This window comes from Argopecten irradians, chromosome 4 (genome assembly GCF_041381155.1).
Source record: "Argopecten irradians isolate NY chromosome 4, Ai_NY, whole genome shotgun sequence".
In the NCBI taxonomy this organism is placed as follows: domain Eukaryota; kingdom Metazoa; phylum Mollusca; class Bivalvia; order Pectinida; family Pectinidae; genus Argopecten; species Argopecten irradians.
Window position 1 is genome coordinate 22,531,520 of NC_091137.1, and position 13,637 is coordinate 22,545,156.

Sequence of the window (13,637 nt, forward strand, 5' to 3'; positions counted from 1 at the left end):
TATAGATAAACATCAAGCACTGACTTCGGGGAAAGATTCATTTTCACTTCCGTCGTCGATGGATGCAGACGAAATTTTTGTAAACAAAACAACGTGTTCCCATTTTACTGGTTGGTTGGTTTAATGACAATATTTCATTTTTGTTGATTGAAGGCATATCAGATATACAAATCAACAATAAGAGATGCGATTATTTAGCCTACAAGAAGTAATACTAAAAAATCAAATAGAAGGTTGCGTAATCGAAAGAAACACGTGAAAAATCCATTTCATCAGATATGATTTGATTGATCGTATACACGTACACGCGATTGCCATGGCATAAAGTAATGTATGTGACTTTTGTGATTTTCAATTTAAAAACTAAAACAGCAATTTTTCAATGTGCTGATCCGATATCGTTAATTTGTAGTCGAACTCACAGTTACACAAGAGGGTACAAGACGTTTCGACCCAGACTCCAATATAATATAGATTGACAGATAATCCATCTATGTATGTAAATATGTATTCAATGTAACCTCCGGGACGGGAGAAGACTTATATAGGCTTGCCTGTTGTCAAATCCCTTTAATATTTGTTATTAATAAAATATGTTGAAATGAAACAAGATATTTCGGCACAATAAGAAATAAGTCTCCGCTCATACAATTTACTTTTATTGATGCTTATAAATATATATACTTCTCTTCTTGCATGCAGCAGGACTATTTGTTGAAGAAAAAAAAATATTTCATGATTATATAACGAGGAAAAAAATGAAAAGAAATCAGTCTGCATGCATTGAAATATATTGATAAAGGTAATGGGTAAAGGTTATTTTTTGGTTTCTCATCAGATCAATCACAAAAGTTTATTTGTTTTCTCAATGTTATAAAAACAAAAATCAACTGGTTGAATGACAGTACATCCAAAAATACTTTTCATTCAGGTGATTGTCAGTCATCAAAAGCATTTCAAAAGCATACACAAACAGTAATATTCAACACACCATTCCTCATCAAAAGAGATTGCAGAACTAGACATGCATATCGCTACATATCTGCTACCAATGAAATATACAAATACTCCTTCCCACATACAATCACACAATGTAACCTTTTACCGGTAGCAGCAGTACAAAGCACCACACTCGAAGACTTCAGGGTACACATCCCATATGTACAGTCCTTGAAGCCTTCACAAAACTAAAATTCTACACTTTTTATCTGATAGCTGCACAAAAACTAAAAAGAAACAATCTTCACTTTCACTTTCAGACACTGTAAATATATACCACACCACTACACAAAAGCCCCAAAAAGATCACAAATCATCATAATTGACAGACTGACTGATCTGACAAGAAGGAGATAAAAGGAGTGGGTCTGTGTTGACTGTATATAGTGTTAAAAATATAGTCTCTGTCACTCAGCTGACAGAGCATGCTTCCTTGGCTCATGCGGTAGAATAGTAGATTTCTGCACTGGAGACTTGTACACTGGTTCTATTCCTTGTCAGGAAAAATATGTATTTTTATTACTTTATCCCTTTATCAACAAATAATAATGCATCTTATTTGATTTAAGGCTTTACATAATATTAATTGTGTACCTTGATATAAATTACATTCAGACTCTGGTTCATGCAAATCTTTTGCAGGAAATCCTAAGTTGGTATGAGTTTCATCCGGAATGCCTGTCCTGTCAAAACCTGATCGCTTCCTTTTGTTATTTGGAACACAAACTGGTCAAGCTGAAGCTATTGCCAAGGAAATAGCTGAAAAGGTTGAGGTACAAGGCATTAAAGTTGACATACATGATCTTGGTAAAACAGAGAAAAAGGTATGTGTATATGATTATAAATGTATATGAATGAATTTAAATTGAATAACACTTAAATTTAAATTTCACAAATTACAGAGAATCCAATCTGATTACTACTTTGAGATTTGTTTTCTTAAAATTTTATAAACGAATATCACAAAAGAATACCAGATATTATGTTTATGCTCTTTGTAATAGTATTGAACTTAAGAGACAAATATAACTATGGCCTGCAACAGATACACCATATTCTATCCAATAAACGTCCAGGGCGCTTAAAAAATAATAAAACAAATTTTGACTAGCCTTTCTTAAAATATTCTACAAAGTAAGCCATAAATCAATTTGCAAATGAAACCAGTAAGGAAACCAACACAGTTTTCATATTTTCAGTCTGCATTTAATTTCAAGTAAGTGAAATTGAAGCCTTAAAAAGGGGTAGGTGGGCTTATATTGAAGGATGGGGTGGCTTATTGGCTCGAAATACAGTAGTAGCAATAAATATAGCCATTTCTTCTGTATATGTATACATATATGGTTGACCTGTTATGATTTACTCTTCAGTTTAACATCGAACGAGAAACCTGTGTAGTAATTGTCACCTCCACAACTGGCGATGGAGACCCACCAGATATGGCCCTCAAGTTTTTCCGTAGACTTAAGAAAAAGACTTTGCCTGATGATTACCTAGCCAACCTGAAATATGCATTGTTAGGTTGGTAGATATATATTACTGTTATGGTCAAGTGTATATATTATTATAGAATATTTTTACAGGTTTTTTGGGCTTCAACAATTATATAATGTTATGAAAAATTAGGAGTATACCACGACGAGTCACTTTAAACATTAGTGTTACATATACATGTATATGAATTGTGTTTAAATTCTTGATTTGGTATTTGATTCATTGATAAATGATCAGAAGAAAATATGAATTAAATTACTAAAAGGCATTATTTTATAATTTCAGGTCTTGGTGACTCTAACTATACAAACTTTTGTAATGCTGCTAAAACTTTAGATAATAGACTTGAAGAGCTTGGAGCAAAGAGATTCTATCCTTCAGGCTGGGGAGATGATGCAGTAGGGTATGTATGTCTAACATTTGATTGACTGATGTGTCATACTCAATATAATATTAATTTTTAAAGTGAGATATCAGCTTAACACCTTCAAATTGAATTTCCCAGAAACTGTATATTTTCAATAATGATTTAGTCGACATATTCACACTGCTTGTTTGTTGTCTCCATATAATAATATTAAATGTTCACCATAACCATCAATTGCCTGTCGTAAACTTGAACTGTATACAGGACAGAAAGGATAGGAATTGTAATTACCCGGTACTCCCGTCAGATAAAGTAATACATATTGGAGGTATAGCTGAATCATTAACATTGATGTACAGAGTACTTGCTTTAGGTCATTTTAACCTTGACTCTAAGTTGGAGATCAAGCTTAGGAATAATTCTGCCAAGATGATGCCAACAATCCCCAATTTAAAAGTATGCAATGGAAGTTTGACATGGAAAATACTGGCAAAGAAACAGTAAGAAAATAAATATCTGTGTAAAGAACAATATTATTGGAATATGATATCCAGGTAATATATCTCTTTATAAGATAATTCCAGAGATAATAATTTCTGTTTTGTAGACTAGAAGTAGTTGTAGAGCCTTGGATGGAAGGATTGATCAAAGCTCTTTGTGAATTACATGGACATAAATATAAAGAAACTGAGGTTGGGATTTCTACTGTCCAGGCGCCACGTGTTAATAAAGACAAATCTGAAAACGCAATAGAAACAAACTCTCATAATACAGATTCAACTGAAATGGTGTCTCAGAAAGCTGAAACTTCAACTGAAAATGACATATCTAGGAATGATAATTCGAAAAATGGAAAAGATGGACAGAGTGACAAAGAAAATGAAGATGCTTCGCAAATAGACAGAAAAGAGGGGGGAGCATGTAGTGAACTCCCAAAAGACTATGCCCAGAACAGAAGTACTAGCGAGTCTGAGGCTACACGGGCTACTCTTCAAACTTCAGTGTTGCCATTGACAGATGCAACATTAACAATACCAGCATTGGCACAAGGCTTTCTGAGATTGGAATACCTTGACACAGAAATGAAGGTAAACTTGCATAAAGATTGAAATGTCTAGATCTATGGTATCAGTATAATAGTGACATGTGAATTTGATGAATAATTTCAATTTACCGTTAATGATTTTATTTGGAACTACAAAAGCATTGGGAGATAGAAGGTGTTTTATTGAATGAAGTCCTTAATGAAAACAATGACAAATGCAGATTTATGCATAAGTATTTGATATTTAAAAGTGAAGAAGTTTGAAGAATATTAATTGTTAAGAGTATATTGATTGTTTATATTTGCAGGATGGCAGTATCAGTGAATTAACAATACAAAATGGTGTCCCTTTTCCATCCGCTGCTTCATCAGTAACCATGGCAACAGTTTTATCTAGTACAGTGATGACTCACCCAGAGGCTATGAAGAAAACCATCAGTTTACGACTTGGCATTGAGGTTTTTACATCATTTTCTGAATACATGCATGGGAAATATCTATTTTGCTTTTAATATATTCAGACATATCGTACTAAGGTATTCAAATCTGTGTCAGATCTCGCAGTAACTTTTCTTGAGCTGTCCAGGGTAATTGAGAAATCAGTCTTCTGATTTAAAAAACCGCATATAATTTAAAACAGTTTACTGTGATTTATCATAAAAGTGTTAATTCTTTAGATTTTATCTTTTGATATTGAAAAGGACACTGGGGAAAATTATTTTAAAAGTCAAAGTGACAAAATATGACACAGGTGATCGTAAACATTAGATGTTATATCTGTGTACTATATATGTACTGATTCATATTCTTGTTATAACATTCTTTTACAAAATCTTGAATTATCTGTAATAATCCATGCATAAAGTTATCAAATGTTGTATGAAATGAAAAAAAAATTCAATAAAAAATCAGTTTCATGTTGAAACAACCATTATTCAGACAGTCTTCTATCATTTACTTTCTTTTATCAACTTCTTTACTGATGCTTTCTGTGATATTAATTTTTGGATACCATTTTTTTTCCTATGACAGGACTCTCCTTTTGACTACCAGCCAGGAGACAGTATCTCTGTCATTTGCTCTAACAGTGAAGGGGAGGTAACCCAGCTCCTGCACAGGTATTTTGATTTTAGTGTCAACAGATGAATATTTCAATATCAGCATACATAAGTCAGAACAATTTACAGAACAGAGTTAAACAGAGTATTTGGTCTAAAGGACTTATACAAACCTTTTGATTTGTGTCGCTTTTGCACAAAAGCCCTTTTACATTTTGCATACATTTTTTTTGCTCTTCTTCTATTATGTACACAAGTATGAAAGTGTAGTATAGAAGCAGTTATTGGTCATACATATATATATGTGTTTTGTTACAGGCTGGATATTTCAGATAAGGCAGACAAAGTGTGTCAATTATCCATTGTACAGAACACCAAGAAAAAGAACCCAACAATACCACAATATTACCCTACTACCAGCTCACTCAGACATCTGTTTAACACCTGCATTGACATCAGGGACCCCCCGAAGAAGGTGAGAAATATCTAATTATTAGCTTGTGTATTCATAAGGACCAAAGATTTTTTTTTTTACTCGAGTATCTTTCAGTTTTATATTATTTCATTAAAAAAGTTGTGACTTATACTCCAGAAAATATGGTTCATCTTTTTGTTCATTCGTCTTTCTCCAAGGGTCTATAAGCTAATGTTCTTCATTTTTCCATGACAAATTTCATACTAGGATCCATACCTTGTTTAGTTCGGCTTAGGGCCAAAAGTTTGACATTGTCAAATTGACCTTTAATTTGACCTTTGTCCTACATTTGTTTTGTATGCTTATCATCTTGAATCCTTGATTGCTTGAGTATAATTCCTTAAATCAATTACATCTATATCTACGGTCATAACTTACCCTAAACAATTGGATTTTCACAATTAGTTTGGTATATAATTTCCCAATAAATATCTATTTGCAGGCTGTTATCCGTACCTTGGCCGAGTACACATCAGACGAGCGAGAGAGACGACGACTACAGGAACTCTGTAGTAAACAAGGTGGTTCAGACTACTCACAATTTATACGCGAGGCTGGTGTTGGCATCCTCGATCTTCTCTTGGCTTTCACTTCCTGTAACCCACCCGTTGAAAGACTTCTAGGTACGTATAGATTGTCTGTGAATGTTTCAAAAGATTTACCTACATCTAAAGTTCTACTTAATCCAAACATGTATACGAAACATGGTTTGTGGCAATTTATTTTCTGATAGCTCAGGAAATGCCCAAAATTAAATTTCCACACAGGAAAAAAATTGGTTTCCAGTATGCAGTAATTGTTTTGTCTCCTTCACCCATCAATGTTGTCTATGTCTGTCCTATGCCATTTTATTACAACTGTTTCATATGAAGAGAAACTAGTGTGACTCTTGCCAAAGTCATCCTCTGTATGTCTAGTTGTGCTCTTTTTTCTCTGGTCAAGTATTCATAATCTCGAGATGGATGTAATTTATCTCATGGAGACATGTACTTTTATATGTTTACAGATAATTACTAGTTTTATATTTATTTAATTGTCCATCCAGATTAGAATTATATCTGTTAACATTTAATTTTGTTAACTTTATACTATCAATGGTTCCAAATAGAATTCTAAACAAAATGTTTTGGTTACAGAACAATTACCCAGATTGCAGCCCAGGCCCTATTCTGTGTGCAGGTATTGTTCTACTTTTTCATTGTTTTTTTTGTACAAGTTCAAATATTTTATTAAAGTCTAACCCTCAATTAAAAACATTACATAATAACATAAAACATTAATTAACTATAACAGGTTAAAAAAGTACATGTAAAATGATGTGGTTTGAGTATCAAAAATATACATCATAATACTAGAAGGTGGAGCCAAACATATACTCATTTTTTTTACCTCATTATGAAACATATACTCATACCAAGTCACTATACAAAACTACCTATTGACATTTATTTCAAAAATGCATTAAAAACCTATATTTGAATGTTTACTGAAGCTAAACTGGAAGGATTATCTGCTTGAGATATGAAGTAAAATATGAAATTCTTGGATGGAGAAGTCATCAGATCCTTAAAACTATCACCTTTAATCACCGCAAATAAGACCCCCCTCCCAGAGAAGAAATAAAGGTCAAAAGTGGTGGGGGGTCTTATTTGCGGACAACCCGACTGATAACATCGATCTATGAGGTCGCCATCTTGGATTTTTTAATGTCCTGTCATTGTTTTAACAGTCGTATGACAGATGGGTAATAGCAAGATGTTCAAGTATTTATAATAATAATGAAGACGTATGTGTAAAATTTAATAAAATGTTATGACAAATTAAAATATAAAAAGTACTAGGGCAGTTGTAACGTAAGTCTGAAAAATAACAAGCACACAAACAGTTTTTACTACGTGATTTTTCTATGCCGATAAAACAAACAAAAAGAAATTCCGATGCAAGGTCATTTTGGTGATATTTTTAATTACTCCATTGCTCAAATCCATCATCCAGTAAACTGAAAAATAGGTGGGGGGTCTTATTTGCAGACATCCCCCCTAAGTCTGAAAATGTGTCAAAATAGGTGGGGGGCTTTTTTGCGGGAGGGGTCTTATTTGCGGTGAAATACGGTACTCATTTTTCCTAATTTACGGTAATTCAAACTTATTAATTTACAAAAACTTTTCCTACCTGTCTCAGTCCTTACCTTCTGTTCAATTTAAAATGCCCTATTTAAGTTTTGTTTGTATATACAGTTCACCTATAGCCGAGCCTGGTGTACTGGAGGTAGCCTTCAATGTAATGGACATACCTTGTGGTGCTGGCCGCATGTTTGACCGAACTGGAGTGTGTACCGGAATGCTTGACCGATTGACCAGATCTATACAGACATCTTATACTGACCAGTGTCCATCCTCAGTGGATGGGGACATCAGTGAACAAGTGGCCTGTATGAAACTATCAGCTATAAAGGTAAGTCATCCATATAAGAAATAGGGCAATGTGGACGAGTGGTTCAGGTGGCTTGACTCTTATCAAATAGCCCTACATCTCTTGTTAACCAATACGAGAATTTTTAGATTCCAAAACGACATGGGTAAAGTATGATTTAGCATCGATTAATCCGCCAGTGAAAAAGTAAGGATTGAAAATAATAGCGTGTTACACGGCAAATGCAAAGGAATGTCATAAAAATTTAGCGTTTACTACTTAAACATTGTTTATGGTTAGACATGACTAATTGTAGAAATTTAAATTGTTGATTTATAAACAGATACCAGTATTTGCTCGGACCAGTCAACACTTCCATATGCCTGATGATCTGACAGTGCCTCTCATCATGGTGGGACCAGGGACAGGTGTTGCTCCATTCATCGGCTTCTTACGTCATAGAGAGGCTCTCAAGGCAAAGATGGCCGACATTTCCTTATATGGAGATACTTGGCTTTTCTATGGCTGTCGTCATAGAGACAAAGATTACTTGTACAGGTGGGTCACAGGGATTGTTATCACTACAACATTTTAATCTTTCTTGGTTTCATTGTTGCTTTTATAATAACTCTAATAGCCAGTTGAGTTATTTAAAGGTGTACCAGACTTTGTAATGGAGGAAAGAGAGAGAATCTGTAAAAAAATTCAACCCATGTATTGTTGATTTTATTTTTTAGGAAGGAGTTAGCAAGGTTTGACGAGACTGGAATCTTAACAAGGTTGTGTGTGTGTTTCTCACGTGATGAACAAGACTCTGATAAACCACGTTATGTACAGGACAATATCTGTAGGAACGCTGAGGAGTTAGTGCCTCTGATAGACAGAGGAGCCAAAATATTTGTGTGTGGGGACGCTAAAAATATGGCGAAGGATGTGAATGAGGCCATTATCAACTCATTACAGAAAGTTAAAGGTAGGTACTGGTAAATCAAAAGTGTAATTATCTCCTCGTAATAAAAAGGTATGGGGTGGGGGGAATAGTTTTGTAAACTACTATATATTTACATACAGTATTTCACACCATTGTGATTTCAACATATTTGCAATGATAAAGTTTTTTCTGCGAAAATTAAACGAAAATTTGTATCTTGCGAGACATTTTCATATACTGTAGTTTACATAGTATCACCGGTATACATTATGTTTATCTATGCCTGTCCAGTGACCCATCTTATTAGATATATGAATAACTAAAGCTACCAATGTGTTTTTTCTTACATAGCAGGTTACACTGTTATGAAGTATTAAGATACAGAGTAAAGATATAATTTACAGTCTGGTATCATGTTAATTTGATTTATAATGTAATTAACAAATCCGCCCATTTCACAGGTATTGATGCGGATGAAGCCAAGAAACAAGTGATGAAGTTACGACTATACAAATTCTACTTGGAGGATGTGTGGACGTAAAAGTTACTGTATGAATAAGTTCTTTTGTGTGGCAATTCCTTGTAACTGATTCATCAACAGTTTTTTCAGAGTGTATATTAACTCATTGACTCCTTAAGACACATTTAGGCTGTTCTGAAACAAAGACTGGACCAGTCCATTGTGAAATTTTAGGGGGAGAACAATGTCTGTAAAATATAGTTCAGTTGATGTTTCAAAGTTGACAGGAGGTTGATAAAGCTTTGAGAGTGTGTTAAACAGTGCGAGTGTGTAGTGTTCAATTGGCTGGCACCAACAAGATACTTTCAATTGAGTTGGTCACAAGTTTCTGATAATGTAGTTAAATCTTCTCTGGTCTGTCAGTCAGAGATTGCTTGAGTAAGAGTGCCTTTCTTTGGGTGAACTTTAGTCTATATGGTGTTTGATATTATTCTGTTAAAGATGCTCCACCACTGACAAATGATATTTTTTCACTATCAAAAACAGGAGCAGACGATTAAGCATTTTTCTTCAGTAACAAAAATTACTTACTTTACACCATTACCACCATTGAAAAGTTTGAGCTTCTAATTCTACGTCAAGTTAAAAATATGAAAAATAATTAATTGCATCCCGAAAAAATTCTGACGCTTTATATCCTATATGGAATGAAGTACTGATTGCGCATGCACCAAAGGCAAAATGAAAATATATATATATTATTTTTGTGTTAATTAGACATGCATACACACGATTGAACACCAATTATTGTTCAAATAATGAACATCATTCATGCGCTGTCGGCGGTGGAGCATCTTTAAATAAATACACATATTATTTGTACCAATACTCCAACTTTGAATGAATAAATAAAAACCTGTGTGATATAAAGCTTTATCTGATCAGAGTTGTTTCAGATGCTAGGAAGAAAAGAGATTTTGAAATGGAATGTGATGTATAGCTAAACCCAAAGAATTGCTGTCTTGAGAATTAAAAAAAAAAAAATGAAAACAACATTTACAGTGGACTATCGATAACTAGAACACATCCGTTCCCAGCCTAAACCATCCAGATTATGAATTTTCTGGGCTGCTGAATGCTGGGTCCGAAATTGTGAGGTTTTTTTAATACCAGGAGTTGTATAGAAAGGTACTGTTTTCTTCACTCTTAAAATACTTTTTCATATATGTTTGAGTTTAATATAAAGAAATCTTTTAACTAACTTTTTATTTAATAGCAGTATTTTGTTTTGAGATGTTTGTTCTTTCATATCTAGTCATACTGTCATAATTAGGGTGTAAACAGAATTATTTTTGAAAACTTTTGAAAATATAAAGGGGTGAGAATTTCTATCTTGAACTTAATTATCCCCCGCCCCACGAAGTTGGCGGGGGATATACTAATGGGTTCTGTCCGTCCGTCCGTACGAATTATTTCCGGAGCATAACTCTAAAACCAGTAGAGATATTTCCACGAAACTTCATACACACATTGGTTTCATGGTCTAGTAGTACCTTTTGCTATTTTTAGGTTTTCATTTTTTGCATTTTTACCGTAACCATGGAAACATTGCTGAAAATATCATATTTTTGTACCAGGTTCGTTTCCGGAGCATAACTCTAAAACCAGAAGAGATATTTCCACGAAACTTCATAGACAAATTGATCTTATGGTCTAGTAGTGCCTTTTGCTATTTTAAGGTTTTCTCTTTTTGTACTTTTTTCTGTAACCATGGAAACATTGCTGAAAATGGCAGATTTTTGTGTAAGAATCGTTTCCGGAGCACAACTCTAAAACCAGCAGAAATATTTCCATGAAACTTCATAGACACATTGTTCTTATAGTCTAGTAGTGCCTTTTGCTATTTTTAGGTTTTCATTTTTTGCACTTTTCCCGTAACCATGGAACCATTGCTGAAAATATCATATTTTTGTACCAGGTTTGTTTCCGCAGCATAACTGGAAAACTGGTTGAGATATATGCACGGAACTCCATAGGCACATTAGTCTTATGGTCAAGTAGTGCCTTTTGCTATTTTAAGGTTTTCACTTTTTGTACTTTTATCTGTAACCATGGAAACATTGCTGAAAATGGCAGATTTTTGTGTAAGAATCGTTTCCGGAGCACAACTCTAAAACCAGCAGAGATATTTCCATGAAACTTCATAGACACATTGTTCTTATGGTCTAGTAGTGCCTTTTGCTATTTTTAAGGTTTTCACTTTTTGTGCTTTTTTCTGTAACCATAGAAACATTGCTGAAAATATCATATTTTTGTAGCAGGTTCATTTCCGGAGCATAACTCTAAAACCAGAAGAGATATTTCCACGAAACTTCATAGACACTTTCTGTTTATGGTCTAGTAGTACCTTTTGCTATTTTTAGGTTTTCATTTTTTGCACTTTTTCCGTTACCATGGAAACATTGCTGAAAATATCATGATAAATGGTAAATGTTACTTTGCAAAACTCCACCCATCTTTGTGTATATAGTCTAATATAAATGTCAAGGCTGTATACCTGATTCAACAATTGCAGCCCCGCTCTACTTGAATTATACTCCATCTTTATTTAGCTCAACTTCCTTTTTCCTGTTTTTTTTTCATACACATAAGTCTCCACAATCAAACTTACTTCAGCTTTGATATCTCCATTGGCGGGGGATCTGAATGACTATGTCCTTGTTTGATTTAAAAAAATGATCGAGGTATTGATGTGAAGTTATTTACAAAAGAATAGATTGATGTTTCTTATACTGCATTTTGCATTTTTTATCAAATAGGTGACCAACCTTTGTAATTGGATTTTTACTGTACTGTCGTGAACTTCAGAAGTGTCTCATATGTATGGATCTTTAATATGCATCTCTCTCCTTCCCTTTTACCATTGAACATTTGATAAATTAGGAAACTAATCGACTACTACAAATTTCCTCAAAATTCAAGACGCCTGTATAAATGTGAATCTTCAATTTAGAATTTGAAAAGGATCCCTTAATAATAGTACTTTCTGAAAAGTAGTGGAAACTACGATGGCCGACAGGAGCCTTGCAAAAAGATATGAAAAAACTGTAATGCTTTTTATCATGGTACAGTTTTTTTTACATGTTTGTGTACCATAAATGGTACAAAAACATATGAAAGCATGGTACACAAAGATGTGAAAGCAGTATTTATGTGAGCAGTCACTTTTATATCTTTCTGTGCAAAAAAGAACGGCTGAAAACAGCCATGGCACAGAAACATGTAAAAGGCGAGAGACTCAAAGGTCACTGAGTTTGACAAATGACTTCTTGATAAAGCTGTCAACAGTTAGATTGCATACACCTTCATGGAAAACACCATAAAACAATTGGACAAATTCGATAATTGTGGCAACCATGTTTCATTTATTTGTCTACATTATAAGAATGCCCACATCATACAGGTTTATATTTAACAATTCTAGGCCCCAAGTTACACCCGCAAAATAGCAGAATAGTTTCGTTTCTGTTTTTCCTCAGAAGTGCTCAACGACATTTTATGCTTGTTGTGATGCCCTAATCAACTCCTGCTGTTCGGGGTCAGGTCATGGTGTTGGATTCCAACATTCCAATGCTCCTTTCACATCTTTGTGTACCACGGTTTCACATGTTTTTGTACCACTGATGGGACAAAAAGATGTAAAAGTTCAGACCCTTCAATATGTTTTTGTACCACGCTTTCACATGTTTTTGTACCACTGATGGTACAGAAAGATGTGAAAGGTAAGTCGTTTCACATGTGTATGAACCATGCTTTCACATCTTTTTGTGCCATCAGTGGTACAAAAACATGTGAAAAGGATCTAGCTTTCACATCTTTTCGCCAGCTCATTTGGTACATAAACATGTGAATGTAATCTGAATTTTCCAGAGATGTTTATAATCATTCTGTAACGCACTTTCACATGTTTTTGTACCATATCATAGTACAAAAAGATGTGAAAAAAATGTACCATGATAAAAAGTGTTACAGTTTTTCATATCTTTTTGCCAGGCTCCTGTCGGCCATCGTAGGTAACAGTTTTTGTGAAACTGGAATTTTTTTTAGCACAATCTGGGCCAAAGGGGAATCTTCATGAAGTTTCAGAAAGAAAAATAAACTTTAATTGTCAAAATCCACCTATCTGTCATGTTGTTTTTAGAGAAGCTATACATTTATACAGCTATACCAGTATATATACATTTCAAAAGGATCCTTACTTTCTTAATATTGGAGATGCTGGACCATGGACATTGGTTGATTTGAATTGGCAGGTTGGCCATTTGATTATTCTATATTTGCATAATACAGAGTTATCTGCCCTTGCGAATAGATATTGATTGTGATGTCATGGGGT

The 13,637-nt window shown here is 34.0% G+C and overlaps 1 protein-coding gene across 1 annotated transcript; it reads left to right on the forward strand.

Moving 5' to 3' along the window:
- The first annotated feature begins 6 nt into the window (after positions 1-6).
- LOC138320981 (methionine synthase reductase-like) lies at positions 7-13,419 on the forward strand. The gene is made up of 14 exons (XM_069264337.1): positions 7-110; positions 1,642-1,823; positions 2,370-2,520; positions 2,779-2,896; positions 3,468-3,948; positions 4,214-4,363; positions 4,938-5,023; positions 5,282-5,438; positions 5,881-6,061; positions 6,575-6,617; positions 7,676-7,892; positions 8,194-8,408; positions 8,588-8,823; positions 9,243-13,419. The coding sequence occupies exons 2-14, from the start codon at positions 1,674-1,676 to the stop codon at positions 9,320-9,322; spliced, it is 2,265 nt and encodes a 754-aa protein (XP_069120438.1). The 5' UTR covers positions 7-110; positions 1,642-1,673; the 3' UTR covers positions 9,323-13,419.
- The last annotated feature ends 218 nt before the right edge of the window (positions 13,420-13,637 follow it).